At 30.7% G+C, this 25,533-nt stretch overlaps 1 protein-coding gene across 1 annotated transcript; it reads right to left on the bottom strand.

The window, feature by feature from the left end:
• Positions 1-8,300: 8,300 nt before the first annotated feature.
• LOC113509731 (organic cation transporter protein-like) lies at positions 8,301-25,170 on the bottom strand. The gene is made up of 4 exons (XM_026893137.3): positions 24,896-25,170; positions 11,115-11,472; positions 10,517-10,924; positions 8,301-10,011 (listed from the first exon to the last, which is right to left on the bottom strand). Exons 1-4 carry the CDS (start codon positions 24,921-24,923, stop codon positions 9,303-9,305), a joined length of 1,503 nt encoding a protein of 500 aa, XP_026748938.2. The 5' UTR covers positions 24,924-25,170; the 3' UTR covers positions 8,301-9,302.
• Between the last annotated feature and the right edge of the window lie 363 nt (positions 25,171-25,533).

Here is a 25,533-nt window from a genome sequence, read left to right as displayed (position 1 = left end):
GTACGCTGCCTCGGTGTGGTGCGTTGGGAGATTACTTTTAATTGTTATTAGTATTTAAGGAATTTTGTAAAAAAAAAATAATAAATAAGAAATAATTAATATTAAAAAAAAAATTACAATGGTTCTAGTATATTCTGATTTATCATAAACCGGATTCTCACAGCGGGTACTATTAGTGTCTGGACAAATGTATTTTGCTGGTTGAGCCAAAAATATTATTGCCATCTGATGAAATGCTACTCCAAACTCATTAATTAATATAATAAAACAAATCCACACGTGATATCTTCCGAAATGTCCAATCAGTTCGTTTATTAACACCATTTTTAAAAACTATACTTAAACGATTTTATACGCAAATATGCAGCATAGAGATACCAAATAAACAATTACCAAACAAACATTAGTACTGCCTGATTTATACGAAATCTAGTAGGCGTCCACCAAAATAACTATCAGGGGGTGACTAGTGATTGATACTGATGCTAAAAATACAATCAGTAAAATTTTTGTCTATCTGTCTGTGTGTTCGTTATAAAATCAAGACGGTAGACGATAGAATTTAAACGGATTTTAACGAAACTTGGTACAATTATTCTTCATACTCCTGGGCAGGTTATATTATACTTTTCATTAATAGAAGCAGAGCAATGAAGGGAAATGTTGGGAAAACGGGAGAAGTTACTCCATTTTTAAGCTTCCGTCGCGTGTGCAGCCTTAATGGCCACTTTTTTAAATATAAAAATGTCCACCCGTGCGACGCCGGCACGGCCCACTAGTATCAAATAAAGTCAACATATGTACTGCTGTCATCGAGAGTGCCCTGTCAAATATTATTTAGGTAATCATACAAAAGAGAACAAATTTTAGGAAATAATTTTAAATAATAGTATGTAGTATAATATATATATATAGATATATTCAAATACATCGTCACTCGCAAACTAATAAACAGAGAGTAATATTTTAATTATTCCTTCTTTATTTCCAGACATTCTTTGATTATATAGAAAAAATACCCAACGAATGACTAGGATAAAATAGTCTAAAAGGGATTGCTAAATAACGATTATTTACAACAGAAAACTTTATTTACGAACCTAATTATTACAAACATAAGAAATAAATAATAATTACGGAGGAATAAAACATTATTTGTATGTGGCGATTTTAATGTTGATTTATTATCGGAATGCTCAATAAGCTTAAGATTGATTAACTTATTTAAATCATTTAATTTGCACAATCTTTTTTTAGAACCCACTAGGGTCGCAGGAAATTCTGCCACTTGTATAGATAATGTTTTTTGTAATTGTGAAGTAAAGGTGAAAATGAATTTCGACTGTCTTGGATCTGATCATTACAGACAAAAAGTTATAATTGAAACTAAGGGATCCAACGGGACTCAAACAATTACATGCAGACAAATAACACAAAAGAATTTGGCACGTTTTAAAAATAAAATTGAACATAAAATATCTAGTGTCATAGTACCTCAATATGACCCGGACATTGTATGTGAACATATTTTTAATTTAATTGAACATGAAGCTAGCAGTGAATTTAAAACAAAAACATTTTCAACTAGTGTAAAATCAAAGTTTTGTGACTGGGCCACGTTAGGTATTTATAAGTCTAGGGCTAATCTTTACGAACTTTACGAAAAACGAAGCTATATATCCGATCCCTTATTTCATGAACATGTAAAATCTTATTCGAAAATATTTAAAAAGGTTTGTCATACAGCTAAGTCTCTCTATTTAGGTAAAATAATAACTAAATCTAAAGATAAAATAAAAGCCACTTGGAAAGTAATAAATAGCGAAACTGGAAAAGTTAATTTTCAAAATAGCAAAATAGCTTTAAATATTAATAACAAATTGGTAAATTCCGACACAGAGGTCGCGCATACATTCGAATCTTATTTTACTAATATTCCATTAATTACGACACAGGCTCTAAAATCTTCCCCGTCTGCTGCTGAAACTTTACTAACAGACAATGTTAGCAAGTCATCAGCTGTATTTAACTTTAGACATACATCATCAGTAGAAATAATGAAAATATTCAAACAACTTAATAATAAAAAAACAGAGGATCTATGGGGTATATCTGTTAAAATACTGGATAGTATAATGGAAATTATTGCGCCCTCTCTTGCTTTTATTTTCAATAAATGTATAGATGAAGGTAAATTTCCTAACATAATGAAAATTAGTAAAATCATACCGCTTTTTAAATCTGGAGATAGGAGTGACCCAATAAATTATAGACCTATATCCATACTCCCAGCACTCAGTAAAATTTTTGAAAAAATAATCCTTATGCAACTTGTCAGTTATTTCAATTTAAATAATTTAATCCACAATAGTCAATTCGGTTTTTCCAAAGGTCGTTCAACTACAGACGCAGGTGCAGAGTTGCTTAGACACGTATTTGCTGCATGGGAAACTAAAATGGATGTGATAGGTGTTTTTTGTGACCTTTCTAAGGCTTTTGATTGCGTTGATCATAATACATTGCTAAAAAAACTTGCTTTTTATGGCATCAAAGACAATGCTTTAAATTTAATAAAATCTTATCTATCTGATAGAATACAGAAAGTGAAGATTAGCAACGCTACGTCTGACGGGTCACTTGTGCAAATGGGTGTACCTCAAGGATCTATTCTCGGTCCATTTTTATTCCTAGTTTACATTAATGATCTCCCATATGCCATGCAGGATAGATGCGGCATAGTATTGTTTGCAGACGATACTTCATTGATTTTTAAAGTTAATAGAATGACTAATAATTATGACGATGTAAATAGTGCTTTGCGGCGTCTCCTGCACTGGTTTACAACTAACAATCTTATGTTAAACGCTAAAAAAACAAAATGTGTTAATTTCTCTCTATCTAAAAGTTTTAATACTAATTGCAATATTAAATTAAATGACGAATCTCTCGAATTTATAGAATCTACTGTCTTTCTAGGAATCACACTAGATAATAAAACACAATGGGGTGCACAAATTCAAAGCCTTGCAGCGAAACTAAGTTCAGCAGCTTTTGCCGTGCGTAAAGTTAGACAGTACACTGATACTGATACTGCTAGATTAGTCTATTTTAGTTATTTTCATAGTTTACTCTCTTATGGAATATTACTATGGGGAAAAGCGGCAGATATTAAGAATATATTCATATTACAAAAACGTGCCGTTCGAGCGATCTACTGTATGAAGAGTCGTGACTCATTAAGAGAGAAATTCAAAGAGGCAAATATTCTCACCGTTACTTCTCAATTTATATATTCAAATATTCTATATGTTCATAAAAATCTTGACTTATTTCCAAAAAACAGCAATATTCATAATATTAATACTAGATTTAAAGACAAACTTGCTGTCCCCAAGTATCGTTTAGAAAAAGTTAATAGGTCTTTTATGGGAATAGGTATAAAAATTTACAATAAGATACCAAAGAATATGTTGGAATTACCCTTAAATAAATTCAAAACATCTGTTAAATCATATTTACTGAGCAAAGCCTATTACTCACTAAACGATTACTTGAATGACGAGTGTGCATGGCAATAGTTGTTCATGCACTGAATTTTCATTTAATGTTAGACATAGACACCTATATAAATATACATTGTAAATAAACTGGCTTTAAAAAAAAAAAGTAATTCAATTGAGTTTCTTGCCAGTTCTTCTCAATTGGATCTATATACCGAACTGGACGGTAGGGTAAATATAAAATTATAATGTAAAAATTTGACGTTCATAAGCGGCTAAAATGTCCTACATGAATAAATGATTTTTGAATTCTGAATTTTGAATTTGAATTTTGAATAAATAAATGGGAAATGTACCAATGTCGAAGTCCATATTTCTGAAGAAATCATACTAGAAATTAAGGCTATATTTAATATATTTCGCAATTTATGTACTGAGCCAACTTAAATTCTTGATTCTAGAGAATGATCTGCTTACATGATTGTAGTAATAGGTAGGTACTAATATCAGTCATTAGTCGGTAAATGAACATAACGATGTCCCACTATACTACATTACTGCATTACACGAGTATTATCTGTGTTATTGCTTACAAATTACCATCATAACATGTCTATTTAAGTTGAATAAATTTGCATTTCATGCTGTTATTATTGTTTTCATGCTATTATCTTCATATTAGAAATCAGTATTTTAAAATTGTACTCAAAATAATATTAAATGATTAGATGTAGTTTTACAAAGTTGAATGATAATTAATAATAAATTTACTGGAGCAATAAATTATTTTTATATAATAAAAGTTTCATGTAACTTGTCTTTACAGGTTCCACTATCACAACATAATTCTAAATGAGAACAATCGTATTCGAAAAGATGATAGGTAGATTCTCAGTGTTTTATGATATCCATGAGATTTATTACATTTTTGGGTGACGATTACTATTTTCCATCACATAACCCGCCAACTAGTTTGGCATTCTAAGTCGAGTTTTCTTTTATATATATGTATATAGCACGACATGTGACCCTACCATCCTAAGCGAACAACGTAGGCATTGAATACGATCAATCATAAAGAGAATGTAGATACTCTCAACAGTTAGTTGGTTATAGCTATTAATAATTATTACAACTCGGAAGATGAATAAACTAATAGTACGTAATTATTATTACTGAACTAGGTTTTATTTTGCTGAAGTCCATATCACTGATTAGTTGTTCAGAATAATTTAATTATTATTTTTAAATTATTTATTTAATAAATATTCTTGTCTTTTAATTTCTGTGTAGAAGGAACTATAGAGATAATCTATGGAATAATTTGATAATATAATATACTAATTTCATGCACATAACTAAAAAAAAAAAATATGTCGTTCTCCATCCCAAATACTACACATGTATCAAATTTTATGACGATTATTAAAATTATTTAGGCCCTAACAAGTAACGAAAAAATAAATAACCTACTTTCGTACTTATAATATTGTTAAAAATTATAATCTTTTTGTTTTTATAATCACCCAATGTCCAATTGGTTCCACAATACATCACCAATACATGAATAAGCCAAGGTTTCACATTATTCTTTTGTGATGTCACAAATAGCCACGCTCTCATGCATGGAGGACTCTATGTTTTATTATGTAGTGAATGAACCATTCCTTCACTGACTAATACAATAGTTTAAGTTAAATTTCTCAAATCAATATTCCGTTCATTAGGCATACAGTTTTCTTTACAACTTGTAGGTATACAATATATAACAAGAAGGATAGATATACCCGTAATAGTCTTTAGCTGGGGGGAAAGGAATTGTTAGCAATGGAGTTTGACAGCCCCATTGTTAGGAATATGTTCTATTAGGTCGACCTGCACGTGGTTCCCCCTGGAAACCATCGTGAAGAATTTTTGTTGAATTCGTCATAATGAGCTAATTTACCTGCTTCATCCTCATCTATCATCCTTCACTGGTGCCCCGCCGGTGTATGTCGATAGCGCAGGCGGGGTTACCTTTCCATTATCACCCATAAAAAAAATAGTCTGTAGCTGCGACTTCATCTGCATGATCGGGATATATTGAGTGACTGAGAATTTGGTAGCTAATAATCTTGTCTGTCGTATATCAGATTTCATGACGATTAGCATATTTATAATTTAATTTTTTTAAATTTAAGTATTTGAACATAGTAAGGCTTTATTTATTGCTTATTCTTGATCGTTATACTTATTTAAACATTTATAGGAGTAAATACTGTTTGCTTGGATATATAATAGAAGGTAATTTGACAACATTCAATTTGAATATAATGTACTAGATGTAAATGCTACTTATAGAATCACTATTTTAATTTTTTGACAATATAACACTAATATAAAGTATTAATATAAAAAAAAAAGTCAAGATGCGAGGCATAAAAAATTACACAAAAAACAACAGATTCATCTTAATTACGCACTCATTTCTAACAATTCTATGTTGTTTGTACAGTTAAACCTGTCAAAATTTCAACATTTCTCACAAATATAATTTTTTTTGGGGTTTCTATTAGGTGGATAGATAGATGGTAGCATGTATGATGAGACGGTAGCATTGTGATATTCCGATTGCAAATTGTGTGTTTACTTGTCTTTCACAGCTGTAACAACCGACTTTTATATATATATATATATATATATATATATATATATATATATATATATATATATATATATATATATATATATATATATATATATATATAGACGTTGATTCAATCTGTCTTATTTACGGTGAATTTATAAAAGTAAAAAACTTGCTTTATCCTCAAATTCGAAACTGCGAAGCTGACGGGGCTTATTTTAATCTCAAAATCCAGAATCAAGAAAAGGGTTTGCTTATGTTTATTGCAAAAATATGAATAAAAGGTAAGAAAAGCAAATTCTAAATTTATAAAAAAGAACGTGTAAATATTTTGTTATAGAATTTTTTATACATAAGCCGTATATGACAGTAGATACTCTTTCAATTTATTCTCATAAATCAAACTAGTATTCCAAATATGTTGAAGTTACTCTAATTGTTTTTGGTATTTAGGGCCCGTTATCAAAGAGAAAAATTACATATTAAGTTTATAGCGCCAAGACTTTGAAAGGAATCTGGCGATTATGTCCAAGATTAATATATTCATATCGTTAGTCCAAGTAAGCGTCAATCTGGTAAAAATATTGGAAAGATTTTTACCTAATCTTCCTTCGACGTCTTCTCCAATACCCTATGGTGAAAATTTTCCCGTTCCATTCAAAACTAAATAAATTTAAAATTCTATCGTCGAAAAGTTTAACAGAATTCAGTACTAACACTACTACAATAGTAAATTTGTGATAAAATTTACGTTTTCACCAAGATGTGATGGACTTTGAGCGACGTTATCAAGGGCAGTACAACTACAATATGATGGGAGATGACATTTGGGGATTAATACGAGAGGGCCCATACAAACATAAAAGGTCCACTAAAAATATTCATGTGTGAACTTGATTTTTTATTATATTACACTTGTACGATATTATTTATCACAATTCTTGAATAAAAAATACTTTTATGTTCAGAAAAAACTTTTCTAATCCTAATTAAAAATAACTGAAAATATCTGATTTTTACATCCAAAAATTGCTTTAATTTCTACAAAAGCAAACTTTGATCAGTAAAAATATTTTTTTCTTTATTTATAACATAGAAGAAACCAAAATTTCATATGCAGAATGAGCAGAAGCTAGACCCAAAAATCCTTTCCAAAAATCAAAAGTTTCATACTAATCAGATTGCCATCATCTCATGTCCTATCCCGAGCTAATTATTTATTTCCTATAATGTTAATTCGGGACTATTTTAGGTGTAAGTCATATATAATATTATGAGAATATAACTGTCAATTTTTTTACATCCGTGTGATGAAGTCAATAGGAAACGTTATTTTATTACGTTATTCAAACAGAATTTATAAAATTGTTATCTAAATCACTTAGCAAAATATGTAGACCTTCGTTAAATATATTTTATAATATAAACTGTAAGATTAAAGAAAAATACATTTAGATAATATGTATTTTCTTTTTTTCAACAGACTAACAACACGTTTTAGAACACACGAGCAGACGAGGTAGCGGCAAATCTCAAAATATCGTGTTATTGCAGCTCAAAAGTTCAGAATATATAAAACTAAAAATGTCTGTGCCTCATAATGCATAATTTTTTTTACTAACAAAAGTAGATGAGCAGCAAATATTGTTTATACCTTACACAAGAATAGCACATTTTGTCTTACGTTAAAACACTATACATTTATCTGCAAAATATTGATTGAAAAATTGTTTAAACAATTTTAGTTATACGCTGATAATGTTGTTGACTGATATTGTGAAGCGTGCGTTCCGAAATCGGAAGTCAATCAATACCAACTTCAACGACAATCTAAAAGAAATGATTGAGGTTTAGTTTATACTTTATCTAAAGAAGACTTCTAACCTTGAAATAGTGTGTGACTGCCAACACTCGAAAATTGTAATAATGATAATAATAATAGCAGTCAATCTTGGAGCATTGGCAGTCGCATGCATATTAATGGTTGCGGAATTAAAATAAATAATTCCAATCAACCAACAGTTCTAAACTTAATACATAACCAAAGACAGTCTACTAAAGTGAAACTTTATGGACAACGTTTTACACAGTTAAAGTTTGATTAAAAATTGAGAGACATGAAGCCATGTACATATTCTTTATACCATATAAATGACGAGATTTCAAAGAATATGGAGCGAATAAATATTTTTTATTATCCTATAATACATTTTCATGATAAATCAATAATGAAGTATATTATTTATTATTTTTCATCATGTTAAAATTATCACAGAGATATCTACTTGCTAAATTAAATTATTAACAAATCAAAACGTTCAATTAATTAGAAGATTTTTTATTTGTGCCATTATTGAAAATCACCAAACTAGTCAATTATACATTTATTCACATTATAATAAACTTCTATTGAATCAAATTACAAGTTACTGTCATAATAATTAAGAGACAACCATCTTCTTTTTGTAAATCAAAATCTTTATTATTATACATATATGATTTTGGTGATTAGTCTATTACAAATAAGTTTATAAAATTGTACTATCAAGTACAAATTTATGGTTTCATAATTTCAACGAATATCATTGAAATAGCGGAGCTGCCTGCTAATAAGATACTTATTGTCTCGGATCCAGTTCTATAACCACACAATGACCTTTTAAATATTTTAATAACAATTCTTTCTTCAAATTCTTCAATGTCTGCCTTCAACTAGCTGAGACGATGCGTACTATTTACATTTATTCTTGGAATATAAAATTTTCGGCTTCTTATTATTTATACGAGTATAATTCAATGTCCTGTAATGGACATAAATGTATTCCAAGGATTGTCCATTATCTGCGCCGTCTACAGACTTCGCTGCCATTTAGAAGATCATTACCTATACGTATACGCGGTTATGAGACTACATAATCATTTAAAAATGGGTTTGTCGCATTACTCTTCCTGCCATTAAAATAGCTTTTAACTGCGTATTCTTATAATTATATCTGATTTTGGAGAGAATATGGGAATTAGATTTGCGGAATCCAAATTCTCACATTCAGTATTTGAAATTCATACATTTCATTCAGAACTCAAAATTCGAGCTCGGAACTTTTACAGAGCATAAAAATTATTTCTTTATTATTATTTTTTCTATTTATTTATTAAAGATTTAAGGATATATGCTATTAAATACGTATTGACTTGTCACTTGTGGATTTTTTCCCAAAATTTTCGCCTTCTTCTAGTGTATTCATTAACTCACAATTTTTTGTTTCGGGCAATAAAAACGTTGTAAAACCAGCTATAAGTGGTAAAATGGCAAATACAAGTGGTGGTAGCCAAACGGCAACGTCTCCTAAGCTAATAACAAAAGGAGCTATCATAGACCCCACTCTAGCCATCATAGATGAGAATCCAACAGCAGCATTACGAACTACTGTCGGAAACAATTCCGTACAGTATAAATATACAACAACAAAAACTATAAAGCTGGCGACAACACCAATACTCGCACAAATAACAGTGCCTATACCTCCAGATAACATAGGGAGAATTAACAAACAACAAGCACAAATAAAGTTGAAAGTTATGACTAGAGTTCGTCTGCCAAATAGTTTTAAGAGTGGTATTGAAAGTAGAGTGCCAAGGAGTGTTACGCTAGCACTAGCGGCCACATTCAAGAAAATGTTACCACTCAGCTGGCCCACGTATTGCGAAACACCGTAAAAGCAATAACTGCAAGTTAACCAGTTAAATGACATTGCCATTATATTCTTCCTAAGGTTTGGTGTTCTGACTAGATCAATGAGAGTTCCTTTTTTCAGTTGTGTCTTCTCTATCGCTTTCTGGTGATTTTCCACCTCGGTTCTTATTTGTTCAGTTGGTCGACCGTTTCTGTAAATAGAGAAATTTATATAACTTACATACATATATACTTATTTTAAAGGGACTATTTCTATATTATTTTGATGGAGGAAAATATAAAATATTTAAAGAAATATATATGTATAAGTAAGCAATATATATTGAATTATAAATGTACATCATAGAGATCAAAGAATACTTGTAGTAGTTTAACATACGAATAGTGTAACTTTATAGGTACTTATTAATCAATTTACAGTAAATAATTAAAACTTTATTTTCAGCAAACCAACTTAGATATACAAGCACATTTTTTACTCTCCTCTTTTTTCTATAATTTCATTATATATACATTTATCAAATCAATTTTCCCTTATTATACACCTACAAGTTATTGTTGTCAATACAATATATGATAAGAGATGTTAATTATCATCCAAAAACAATGTACAAATATACCTATAGGTAAGTGTATAAAAGATGCATTATATTGAGTTTATTATCTTATTAAAGCTAATAACAATAATACACTTACACTTTTGCAACTCGTTCCAAGATATGGATAGACTCTTCAGTTCTCTTTACGGCTATTAACCATCTTGGTGAATTCGGTAAGAGAAAGAAGTAACATAACAGGAGTATTGTTGGGATTGATATAGAAAGTTGAAAGTGTCTAAAATCTCTAAAAAAATAGCTAAAAACTGGCAGCAACATATGACCCATATTGAAAGGGACTTGATAGAGAGCTGAAACTACGTCTCGGTATTTTGTACCTACAAACTCCATAACAACGACGAAACCTATCACCATTGTTCCCCCAACAGATGCACCAATTAAGAAACGGACTAATGTGAAACTCCAATATTCGGGCATAAAAGCGGCCGCTATACCCATCGTCACTTGCAGTACCACAGCTACTAATAAGGGTATTCTTCTTCCAAACCTTAAACAATATAGTGACAAATATTAATACAACACTAATTTAAATATTTTTATTTAAGTAGATATAGTAAAAAACAGACATAGATGGAGACAGACGTTACGTTAACGTTACATTAACAGAGTTACGTTATAAATGAAAGTAAAACAAAATACAAATTAATTTACCGACTTTTAAAGGCAAACCATATTACCTGTCGCCAGCCATTCCAAAAAGGACACTGCCAATTAATGTGCCCAGTTGAAACAAAGTTTGTGCAAAACTCGTCAACCATTTTTTGCTGCATATTAAATCAAAATCAGATACCATCGTAGTCGAGAAGATAGTTTTATCGTAAGATGGGTTCAAACAAGGGCATGTGTTATTCGTATTTGTATCGGTGCAAATATATGACACCTTTGGAGATAAAAATATAATGGCCATTTGATGGAATGCAACAGGAAATTTATTTATAAATATTAAAATACACAGCCACAACTGATATTTGCCAAATGATCCGGTTATCCTGAGAATTACATCTTTTTCCTCCGTTGTGGTAATCTTTTTATTATCTGAAAAGGACAAAATTCTAGGTTTTAATATATATTAATCGGAAAAAAAGCATTTTTAGACACAGAAAGTACGTTACTTGTTACATTTTTATTATTTTTTTTATAATTCATATTTTTTTAATTATATTATAATATCGACCATTGTTATGTAGTTTTGATTTCTCCATTATATATATTCACAGTTAAAGCTACCAAAACTCTTCATTCATTCACACTCGATTTCAAACTTTATGTATTTTAGATGGGAATTATGCAAAATATTTAAAAAATTACAGTAATGATAATGACCACTTTTTAATATAGAGATCATCATAATATCAGACGTTAGCTGTTCACTGATGACGTCTGATATTGACGTAGACCTCCCCCTTGGGAGGATTTTACCAGTAGTTGTCACGCTTGGCAGGCGGGTTGGCAACCGCCGTTAAGCTTTGGCGATGCTTTAAATGGGCCCATATCTCGACCGTTAAAGCCCATTAGTCGCCTCTTACGACACCCACAGGAAAAAAAGGGATGGCGCATTCTATATCGGGGGCATACGACAAATAAAGTTTTACAATAAACACAAATTGATAGTTTGCATTTCTGTAAATGTTCATTATTGTAAATGTTCATTAATAGCAGTCATCTTGATCTAGAAATCTAGTTAATTAAGAAGGGAGTAAATAGGTCTGTATTTAGGACATTCTTATCAAATAACCGAATAAAAATTACGCACTACTGAAAAATTATTTTATCTTGACTACGTACGACATTGTGAAATTTTCATGACTTAAAAAATAACGTAAAATCGTGTTGTTTCTGCCACCAGTCCATTGATATTACCTGCTATAACCGAGGGTCAGCTGGTATTGAAAGCATCTTTGCACGTTTAACTTTATACCTGTTTATTTTTGTTTTCATTTTCCTCTTATAAGACCTAACAATATGTATACATAAATACAGACTCAAGTGTACTTTCATAAAACTATCAAAACATATAATATGTATATAATTAACACCGTTTTTTATGCAACTTAGAATGGCAAACAAGCTGACGGCCCACCTGATGGAAAGTGGTAATCATTGCCTATAAACATGAGCAGTACCATAAACATAACAGGGTATACTGTTTCACCCATGGTACCCCCATACGTTGCCATTCCTAAGGACTCAGATGTTATTCCTCTGTACCCTATAAATTCACTGCCAAAACCCACCCTACAAACCGAAATACAGCCATACAAACACAACTACTTCATCGTAGTAACACGAATGGGACAGAGGTGCCCAAGTAAACGAATAAAAACCGTCTTCGAATATCTCTGCACATCCTAAAGTTTAACTGGTAGAATGTCTATAGCATTAAGTCCGCTTTTTGTACCTTATTACATTTTATTGGTTAAGTTTAAATAAATATATAGTTATATTAGAGAAGTGTATTTCATGAGTGCTTCTGTTTTTTACCATAGCACGGTATGATATCGTTTGTTTTACTGTCATAATGTAATACAAACTGCACAAATGTAATACCTGCAAATGTTTAGATAAGATACTTTTAAATTTTTGTGCACAGCGTGGTGTATTATCATGTCGTTCACGTTCATGTTATTGTCACTAGCAACAGTACCATAGAATAAAGATTATTTTTTTATACACCTAGTTTTGATTAGTGTATTTCTTAAATACATTACTTTGTATGCAGTCGTTTCTATTATGCCATACATTCAAGTACTCTCCTTTAGAGTAGAAACATATGACCTCTATTTGTACTACCTTGGCATTCATGGCAGCCTTCGAGGTCATGCTTAGTACAAACGGTGTCATTACAGTAATAATTTGCAAATCCAATTAAAAATAGTAGTAATTATTAACTTTATATGCACAGTTAAATTCAAGATATAACAGTTTTTAACAGTTTGATGACGTGTAATAAGATTCTTCATCTTATCATGTGTTATTATTTTATGATATTTATATAATAATACTTTAATTAGGTATCATATACTTTATAACGTGCGTATCTAACCTAGTCTGCAACCCATCTACGAGTAAATTGTAAAATAGTGCGTGACAGTGACGTAAAAATTTTCTATAAAAAAATTATGTTAAATTTCCTCAACATATATATAAAATCTTAAGTATATTAGATAAGAAAATTTTAACGATGTCTCAAACTGTATAAGATGTTTAATAATCAGAATTACTTTCATATTTGTCACAGTTTTTTTTATCCTTCAGATATATAAATGTTATACATACTCGTGCTAACAAAGCTATATCTATGTTATGTAATGTAAATATAATATGTGAAATAAGTAAACAATATGCAAATTGTTTACTTATTTCACAGTAGATATCCCCTCTCACCGTACTGGTTTCATATCGAATTCTTTTGTCTTATATTCTTCACGGGTGTGGAACGTGCTCCCTGGTACCGTCAAGACACTTCCGACTAGATCGTCATACAAAAAAACGTTTATGTTCACTTTTATACTTTATCCGAGCAGTAAGTATTATTCTCATCGTCGTGTATAATGTAGAATATTTCATATATGTGTAAGAATATTTATAAAATTATATATATATATATATATATATATATATATATATATATATATATATATATATATATATATAAGTCCGTGTTACCACTTTCTGTCAGGTAGGCCGTTGGTTTGTCATTTTAAGTTACATTAAAAAACCTACCTATATTACATTAAATTCTGGCTATTATGGAAATTTTATCCAACATCGATATTTCAAGATATACATATCCATCATGGTTCTTTATCGCTTATTTAAAATAAAGTATGTCTCTATATAAAGAAGCCGCTGTGCCGGAGACTATATTCACATTGATGGTATTTATCAATGACGTTGACTTAATCAGATTATTTGCCATTCCCTGTAGGTAATGTAAAATTACTTTATATGCAAGTCGTATAAGAATGACGAAATAGCTATAAACAAATTGAATAAAATACTGAATTTTAGATTTACCTACAACAAATAATTAATTCGATTTCGATCACAGATATCCACTCCCATGAATACCCGTGCATTTAGAATAACACTATGCTACTAAATAACTAAAAACAATTATGCTGTTGTGGATAATAAATAAATTGACAGCACTTCTGATGAACAGTGATCTAGATATGAACAGTTGTCTCAAAAATAAATGGCACTATGAACATCACAGAACACTTACAGACTACATGAATATATCCTCATTTTAGAATCCTTATGACGATTAAGATATTATGACACCATACTCAATAATTTCACTTTAAATAATTTTTATTTTAATTTACTGTATAAAAGACTTAATAACAATGGTTACTAATTATATATCGCCTAATATGTTATGTTACTTGATATTTTTAAATATACCTAATGTTCTATACTTAAAAATAAAGGTATTCAATGGAAAACACCATTTTAAAATGCAGGTGCTACCTACTTGATACGTGAACAAATGCAACTACCTATAATCGTACAGACCACGTTTTTGCTCTACTGCCCGTGGCGATTCTCAATGACCGTAAAATAGTGCTAATGACCTTATTTTATAGCCTTAATACGCTATCGAACTTTATGAGGGAGATATAATATTCTCAGTAGATTAACATTTAAATCATTTTACGAAAACATCGACGCACTTTTAATGTCCTTAATTATAAAATTTTACTACACTTTATTACGAGTATAACTTAAGAGTAGTAATAAATAGTAAGACCGCTTTCTACTCTGTATTCATAACTCTAAGTTAAAAATAGCTTAAGAACCAGGCAATTGATGTAATTTAGTGGAAATTATTTATTTACTAGTTATTTTCCGTAGTTTTGTCCGCATGAATATGTACATAAAGTATTTTAAGTATTAATATAGGACCTATACGTGTAGCAAATCTGTGTGTGTGTAATTCAAATCTATTCAGGCATGAACCATGAGATAAACATGAGGTAAATAAACACAAAACAATTAAGACATACAAACATCTTTATAAACTTCCTTTATAATATTAATGGCATTATTACTACTTACTAATTTCGTTTTAGATTTCATAATCTTGTTATTTATGACCCTACAACACTGATTTTTTTTTATTTCATCACAATAAATTGCTAGATTGTTATATCTATCACAACGGGGAATTTACCTACATCGAAACCTTGACAGTCAAGTTCAGGAAAAATAATAAAACAGTTTATTATAAAACGTTGCGTTAATACAATACAAATACACGTAACAGTAATATTATTACTATATTGCTGACCGCAAAATGGTTAGTTTATATATACACATTTTGCATTTTCTTTATGTTACAGGTAAACTCAAACATTCTGTATTTGTATTTAATGTTAAAAAATGTGTAACCATAGTTATCTATTGATTTTAACATTGTTACTATATTTAGTTTTGGTAAGTATCGTCTTTAAAAATTATATACAGCTAAATGTTAATTTGTATATTTTTTAATTTTTTCTTTACAAATAATGAGTACGTAAAAAAATTGTTTATTTGTTATACGTATTGTAATCGCTTAAAAATAAATACATGGAGAGATGTGTTATCATAAGAAATGATGACATCGAACTTTGAACTTTCTTTAGTGATATCATTTAACTTGATAGAACTCATTCATTTTATTGTTATTATAGCCACGGATGATATAATAGCTACTACGTAATTATAACTGTTTTTATCTCTGTCATGAAATCATTTATGTTTATAAAAAAGTAATTTAAATACGTATTAAAATATTTTCGTTAAATTATTCTCAGATAATTGTAACAATAAGATATGACTGTTATGATCAGTGACGTTACTTACACTATTTAATTGTGTAAACAAATTAAGCATTTAATATTTCGTAATTGTAATAACGATAACAATATAACGATGGACAATAATTTATTATTGTTCATGTCATAAGATAAAAGTAATAAAACTATAATACTTATATAACTAATAAATAAACTGTTTTATAAATAATAACTGACGAGCCTCCTTCCCAGTTTTACTCGACATAAATAGTACCTATTATATTATCTGTGATAGAAACCTTGCTAACTTTACATTACCTGGGTAGATATATTATATACTGAGAATCATAAAATCCTAACAAAAATAATTACCAATCAAAGTTAAGTACTTTTCACTCTAAATATATAATAAATAAATCTACTTGAATAAAATTATATTTCATTCAACGTAAAAAGTAATATACCTACCTACTGCAATGTTAACTCGGTTAGTACTCCTACTCCAGTAGTGAAAATAAAAAGATATAAATACTTAACTAGTTATAAATTATTGCAAGTTAACTATTAATAGACAGTGGCAATATTTATATCACTTTTACTAATTAACAGCTTTTTGCCCACTACTTTGTACACAAGGATATAAAAAATTAGAAAACTAAGTTAAGGTAAGGTTGTCTGTAGAAGATTACCCTAGCGATAAGACTGCCTTTTATACCTTTATGTTATTATATATTTTACATTTTAATCTGTATTTTATGTTACTGTATTTCACTTGAATATTTCAATTGTCATTGTATATTTTTATGTTTCTGCTGCTATAAAGAGTTAAATAAATACATCTAATATTTGTTATAAAAATGTACTTATCGTATCGTATGTTAATAAATTAATTATTGTAAGATAAATAAGAAACTCGTATAAAATATATAAAACTTTCAAACGATACTGTGTATCCATAGCAAACAATAAGAATAAAGTATCCTCTTGTTATTATTTTAGTACAGCACAGTATGTCTTACATTGTTCATACTTCGCATTTATTTCTGTAAGTACAGATAAATTCACTTTTTTCCTACATTGTAGTATTTTGCAGTTTCTACAACTTTACTTTTGATTTTATTCAGTTTACTGTTTCCTATTAAGATAATACATAATAGAAAAAAAATTAATAGAAATAAAATTATTGTGTAAATTCATGGTTGACTTTTTTTCAAGAGTCAAATATTAATATGTATCAATAAAGTAAAAATTAATAATTTAATTCTTTCATTACGATAATCGAATATTCTACACAAAAGAGAATTACCATTTAATTTCGTGATTACTGGTTATCAAGACGCGTGAAATGAAAAGTCACTTCATACACTTTCAGCTCCAAGAATAGGAAAAACTTTCCAGAAATGTACCATCTTGGTAAATATGTATACCTAATACATACAAAAAAGCGACAAACAGACATCAAGTTCGTATTACTTATAATATAAAGTGTACGACCTAAATATTTTCCTGACACCTAGCATAAATTTAGTAAAACTTAGGATAACTCCTTTTTGTTGTTTCATTTTGTATACTGGGAACTAAATTCGATTGGGAAATATTACTTTATTTGAATAACATTAAGTTCAGGACTATAATTATGTATATGTACCTATCCTAAAACGGATTTCATACAATCATTAGTGCAAGCGATAAAACAAGTACCTATTGTTTCTTCGTCAAAACAAAAACTTGTGATAAATTTGTTTCAAGTAAAAGATAAGCAAGCAACTTTGACCAGGATGGTTACTATCAACCCCTATTCCCGTCAAATTTTTCGATTAAATTTCCTGTCGCTGCTACACAACTCTGTGTTTACATACAATTTAAATAAATATCTTATCATCATGTACATAAATGCACAAATAACAAATGCTGTTATAAGAATGATAAACTAAAGATGCTTTATAATCATAGTTAAGACTACTCCAGACTATGATCTATTGCTGGCATGAACTAAACGTTTCTGGGTTATTTTAATTAGATGATTTTATTTACAATAAAAAGTATTAATCCAATAAATTGTCACCCATGATACAGAATGTCAATATGGTCCAAGGGAACATATCGTCATAGTCGTAGAATACTGACGGATCTGACAAATATTACATATATAGATCCGTCAGTATTCTACGACTATGACAATATCAGTACCGACACGACACTCTACGTTTTATGGAGGAAGATTTGTGCTCCAATGGGCTGTGAAAGGGTTGTTTTGTTATTAAATTACTAACATTAATAATCACATTTTTTGGGATTTGGGAAGATAACATATAACAAAACATCAATGTTGATGGTACCAAATTAAACTTGCATAGTCCCAAAGTTTTGGAAGACTGCTCTGGTGCATCCGATCCCTAAAAAGGGAGATCGCTCAGATCCAGCTAACTATAGGCCCATAGCTATCACTTCCTTATTCTCGAAGGTTATGGAATCCATCATTAACCGTCAACTGCTCCGGTACCTAGAAGAGCACCAGCTGATCTGTGATCGCCAGTACGGCTTTCGACAGGGACGTTCGGCTGGTGATCTTTTAGCTTACTTAACACACCGATGGGCAGTGGCAATCGAGAGTAAGGGAGAGGCCTTAGCAGTTAGTCTGGATATCGCGAAGGCCTTTGATCGGGTGTGGCATAGAGCGCTGCTTTCAAAGCTACCTTCATTTGGGTTGCCTGCGAGACTGTGCATTTGGGTCGCCAGTTTTCTCAAGGAACGTAGCATTAAGGTCGTAGTCGACGGAGCATGCTCTGATTTAAAACCTTTGAATGCTGGTATCCCGCAAGGCTGTGTACTATCTCCGACTCTGTTTCTTCTGCATATCAATGATATGTTACAGATAAGTAATATTCATTGCTATGCAGACGACAGTACAGGAGATACATTATATACCGGTCATGCAAAGATCTCGCGGGCACATACCGATGAGTGCCGGAATAGACTTGTGTCTGAAATCGAAACTTCACTCCATCAAGTTTCGATCTGGGGTGAACAAAATCTTGTCCAATTTAACCCCAAAAAGACACAAGTCTGCGCGTTTACCGCAAAAAAGACGCCGTTTGTCGTATCTCCTCACTTTCAGGGCACTTCCCTTGATAAAAAGTCGAGTCTAGGAATTCTGGGCGTTGATATATCTTGCGACGTCCAGTTTTGCGGTCATCTGGAGGAGAAGGCTAAGATAGCTTCCAAAAAGTTAGGAGTGCTCAATAGGGTGAGACGATATTTCATGCCAGAACACCGCCTGAAATTATATAAAGCCCAAGTCAGGCCGCATATGTAATACTGTTCTCACCTGTGGGCAGGAGCGCCACAGTACCAACTCCTTCCGTTAGACCGCATTCAGAGTCGGGCGGCTCGAATTATCGATAGTCAACGCCTTACTGTCCGGCTTGATCCACTGAAACTGCGCAGAGATGTTGCATCTCTGTGCATCTTCTACCGAATTTATCATGGGGAGTGTTCTGAGGAATTGTTCGGATTGATACCTGCTGCTGATTTTCACCACCGTACAACCCGCCACAAACTAAAGTTTCATCCCAATCATCTGGACGAGTGGCGGTCTTCCACCGTGCGTTTTTCAAGGCACTTTCTTCCACGCACAACCATTCTTTGGAATCAACTTCCAGCAGCAGTATTTCCGAACCGATACGACAACATAACCTTCAAGAAAAGAGTATATTCCTTTTTAAAAGGCCGGCAGCACACCTGCAATGCCGCTGGTGTTGTGGGTGATCATGGGCGGCGGTAGTCACTTACCATCAGGTGAGCCGCATGCTCGTTTGCCCCCTGTGTTGTAAAAAAAAAAAAAAAAAAAACTTTCTAAAAATAATGTAATGTTATAAACGTGGTACTGTTCATGTCTAGGCGAATATTCGCACTTCCCATCAGGTGGGCTATTAGCTTATTCGCCATTCCAAGTTAAAACAATAAAAACACTTGTATCATTCATGATAATATACTAGTACCTAATCGTTTATTTATTCAATAAACAGTAATAAAATGTATTTCTCCGGATAAAATATCCACATTACCAAAGCAATTTTTGTCATATGTTAAATTATTACATGGCAAGTAAAAAAATTCGCTGTCACTTATACTTTTTTATTTATACCACTGAGGTGGGAAACAAGCACATGGCCCACCTGATGGTAAGCGGTTACCATAGCCTATGAACGCCTGCAATACCAGAGGTATTACGTGCGCGTTGCCGACCCTGAAGAAACCTCTTTAACCCCTTTTGAAGAACTCCATGCTGTAGTCTCTTGGGAGAACCTCGGCTCATTTCATAACCTGAGTTCGTGGGAGAAAACATCTCTGAAACCGAATTATCAAAATCGATTTATAATCGTCTATACAAACATCGCGTAACTTCAGGTACCAAAAAAATATAAAACGTCACGAAACTGAAGCCCTTTAAAAAGTTTTACCTTTTATGACATTAGCAATTACGTACGAACCGAGTGACTTATGTATACGTTACTTATGTAAATATCAAATAACAGAAAACACAGTGTTACAATTGTATTAATTGAGCCTGAACCCTTTAAATAGATCTCCTGTGAAATTAACAATTATATCTATGGAGCGACCGACCTAGAGCACAATTGTGTAATTAAAACATTTTTGTGAGTTGGGACACCGGTAATTGACAATTTGACACGTTATGCCAATTAAGAGAATACGCGAGCACCATTTTTTCATACAAACACAGTCATCCTGTGTTTTTTCCCTAGAGAATGAAAGTAGAGTGAAAGTTTTTATACATACAATTTGTATTTACCATATACCTGCCATATCTCGATGTCACGTTTTTGTCCAGTATGTTATTAATTATAAAAGTAATATAGAAAAAAAAAAGAAAAAAATAAAGAAAAAAATTATTTATATACGAATAGTGGTTATATATAAATAGGTTACTATAGGTTAATAAAGTTTGCAATTGCCAATCCACCTGGATGATCAACCCCCCCCCCCCCCCCAAAGGAGGCCTATGTTCAGCAGTAAGCAAGCAATTAATGGTTCATATGTTGATGATGATTATTTAATCAGATACAGCACACATTTTAAATTCACAGCTATCAGTCGTATTACGTGTATATTGCCAAAATTTCGATCTCAATCTGATCAATAATAAAAAAGTAAGCTTTTTTAAATTAGTTTTGGTTTGCATGTCTAAAACTGTGCTCTTAAATTTCCCAGATGGTTGTAGAAAAGGAAAATATACAAAAGTCATCATAGAGTACCTCTGTTCTGCTTTTGTTTCTACTCAGAAACAGCTAGGCTTACAAGGCTGCGTCGATTTAACTGGAGAAATTTTGGTTGAGAAATTAGAACGTAAAACCTTAGTTGTAAGCAAAGCAACACATAAAGAATATAATTAGTACAGAGATACATGCTACTGTTATCCATGCTGCTGTTCATGTCTGTAGTCGACGGTTGCTATTTACAATCAGGTAGGCAATTAGCTTGTTTGACATTCAAAATTACATAAAAATAAAATATTACCAAGATTAAAATCAATTATGTATATGCGAGATGGAAGCAGTTGAGGGGGGACCTTCAGCTGTGAGACACCACAGGTTATGATTGAATATACATTATGTATGTAATTATGAAATTGAATAAAATAATAGATTTATGTAAGTGTAGAGGCCTTTGCCAGACGGTTTTTCTATCCATCACCTAAAAAACTTGGTAAGATGTATATTTTTTTAATTAAAATATATTTTCTAACAATTTTAATTATCTACTTAATTATTTATATGTCTTAGTCTGGAGCGTCCTTACTTAATGGCAATAATTCAAAAACTACTGAATTCTAAATTATAAAAAATAAAAAAGATGATAAAGCTCACGGAAATTTCTCTTTAGTCTTTATCCTTTTTCTATATTAATAAATGAATTCTTATTTAAAATTTTATGCATCTTTGAAACTACCGGTCCAGATTGTTTATTAGGTACCTGTTTGTCAGACAATGTTCTAGTTATTGAGAATAAAAGTAGATTAATTACTACTTTAATTCGCTATACAATCATTTCCTAATTAATATAAATATCTATATATTTCAATAAACTGTATTGGGGAGAAACGGATTGTTAGTAATGGAGACTAAGAATCACATTGCTAGCAATATATCCAACCAGGTCGACCTCCTTCCGGTTCCCCCTGGAAACTATCATGACTAATTCCTGATGAATTCATCATGATGAGCTAACTGGCCTGTTTTCATCCTCATCGATCACCCTTCACTGGTGCCCCGCCAGCGTATCCCATTAGCGCAGGCGAGGTTACCACTCCATTTTCATCCAATAAAAAAATAAAATAAAATAAACTGTATTTAAAATTGTTATACTAATATGTTTAAATTTTGACAGACAGATAAAACGTTCAGACGTGTCAACTGGTAGGTACAATTAACTAAATAAAAGATGAATATACAATAGTGAAATATGAAAACTGTAAATAATATTTGTTAGATTAGAACTACACTTTTTATGTTAATAAGTACATATATATTTTTAAATACCTACTTAAATGTTTGAATGAAATTTTAAAGACACATTTAATATGTAATTCTATAAACACACAAATCACTTTGAATAAATAAATGAGTATACTTTATTTGCATTATATATATTAATATAGAAAACAAGCAAGAAAGTTAATAAATGTAACGATATAGTTTGAATGTGATATTCTAGTCTTGTTCTAGTCTTAGTTTTTAGAAATACAATTTGGAATGCGGCTGTATACATCAACAACAATACAGTCCATATATAATGACCTTTAAAGCGAGATTGTCCACTTTTATAACATAAGGTCTTACCTATGTATATATACATAGAATTCAACTCAGTAACTTTCATATTTTTATAGTCTAAATAAAATCAACTGAATAATAATATTACGTAAATCTTACACATGACTTTTAGAACATAATAATACAACCATACAATAAATAAATAATGCGGTATAGGTCTTTAACAAAACCACATTTCCATAACACAACGTTTATTCCAAAATGTATAGGTATGTCGTGTAGTACCTATAAATATGGTTTTTGTTTGTATTAACAACAGCAACCGTTTCTACCAAAGTATATGTCACAAACATGTTTTGCTACATATAATTATATAAGTAAACATCAATTTCCTTATAGATCGTCACAATAAAGACCATAAAAATAATACCATAACATAAGATAAATAAAAACGATATTTTTTTACGTTACATTGTGGCAATAGAAATTGTATTGTCTTGTCATAAAAATATACAATGACTACTGTTTTATTTCATTTCTATGTTAATTCTGTTCTAGGTATAGGATTTACAAGGTTAGATAGAGAATAGATATCGAGTGACAATTTTTTTTTATTTTCTATATATTATAATAAGTAATTTAGTTTTTAAAAAACTAGAACTCTACTAGGTACTACTACAAATGTAATAAGTAGTTTATGAGAGTGTAGGTACTACGGAACGGATTTAAACGAAATTTCAGTAAAAGGTCACAGATGGTTCATATCCTAATTTTAATATGGGATACTTTAAATAATACCTAGTGATCCAACCCGGTTTTGCAAGAGTAGATGAATTCTCGAAAATAATATATAATCTATGTTACTTGCTGATAATGTAGGTCAAAGAATTTTTAAGATCGATTGAATAGTTTTAGAGTTTATCCATTACAAACAAACAATAAAATTTTTCTTCTTTATAATATTAATACAGATATTAAATACAGCTCGCGAAACTACGACATACAGCTAAGTTAAATAACAATATTTGAGAGAGGCGAAACAAAAATTCAGTTGGAAACAATCGTTTCCATAAGTGAAATAAAAATGATAAAAGGTTCAGGAACAGACCATAAATTGTTGAAATTTACATATTACCTATTTTCGAAGTTTTTATTCATTATTCATTAATAATCATATGAATCAAAATTTAAAGGAAAACTCAAACCCCTACCTAAATATTCCCCTTAAGGAAAATATGTTAAATAACATATTTATTTTTCTGTACACGTTTGTATACATACCAAATGTGAAATTTGTTCTTTGGTACTAAGTCTGTCATCTTTTAGTACGTATTTCTAAGAATCTACTTACAAGAATTATCTACAGCTATTGCCACCTTTGTTGCACCTATAGTTGCACCTAATCAACAAGTCGTTCTGACAGTTCAGTGATTGTGAAAACCTTTTTCACTATTTCTTATTATTGTTCAAACATAGAAAGTGAATATGTGGTAGCTAGAGATATAAAAAAGTATGGGGCTAAATGATTAATAAGTTAAGAATCAATAAGGTAAAAATAGGAAATGGATAAAAATTAACTTACTAAAATAAGGCATTTTAGTAAACTTTCTTTATTTATTAAATACTATGTTTCTCCAATTAGCAATAAATCGATAGGACAAATTGCCTTGACTGTCACAAAATTACAAAAACAAAGACATGAAAAAGATATTTTGTTCTCTTTTATTGTATATGCACAATTAATATTGTAGCATTTATTTACTTAGACACTTTAAATGTATTGGGGTCAACAAATAATAAATTAATATTTATGTAGGTAAATCATTGCAGGTCTGATATGACAACACTAAAATTCACTTTCACTATTCTTCTTACCATCTGTATTTTGTTCCCGCATTTCCATTTTGTGTGATATTTGTATACATTCAACTTGGTCAAACACTATGCTCAGTTATTTACACGCACTTGACTGTTGGCATGAATGTGACACAGCGATCTATCACGGCCTGCAACGAGAGACTGACTTCACGACTCGATCAAATAAAATGCTGCGCCTGCGCCACTCTCTTTTTACAAATTAGTTTTTGTTTTTTAGTAACGGCGTTTCATTTTTAAATATCGATTTATCGAATGTTGTGCCTTATAAAGGCCGCGAGATAATGATAACGCTCTGAGATACTCCGACATCACATATCTAAGTAAACAGAGGTAAAGCACCTGCTGATTGTAATATTTTTACAGATATGATATATTATTACAGACATGTAAGTATAAAAGGCCAAACGAAATATAATCTAGTAGTTAAGTACCTACCTGCTCTATTAGGTAAAGATTTACATTTTTATTTAGTTTCACATTCACAAGTGTAAACCAAGAGGTAGGTTTCTGTTTTTCGTTGTTTACACTCTTCGTTGTTTGTCATTGTCAAATTTAAATCATCTCGCTAATCATTATTTTATTACTTTTTTTTTTAATTTCTGGCTACGGTAGTGGAATACCTCATTATTCAAATA

The sequence above is a fragment of the Galleria mellonella genome, unplaced genomic scaffold (assembly GCF_026898425.1).
Source record: "Galleria mellonella isolate WM207_F2 unplaced genomic scaffold, CSIRO_AGI_GalMel_v1 utg57, whole genome shotgun sequence".
NCBI lineage: Eukaryota > Metazoa > Arthropoda > Insecta > Lepidoptera > Pyralidae > Galleria > Galleria mellonella.
This window is presented reverse-complemented; position numbering and strand designations above follow the sequence as displayed.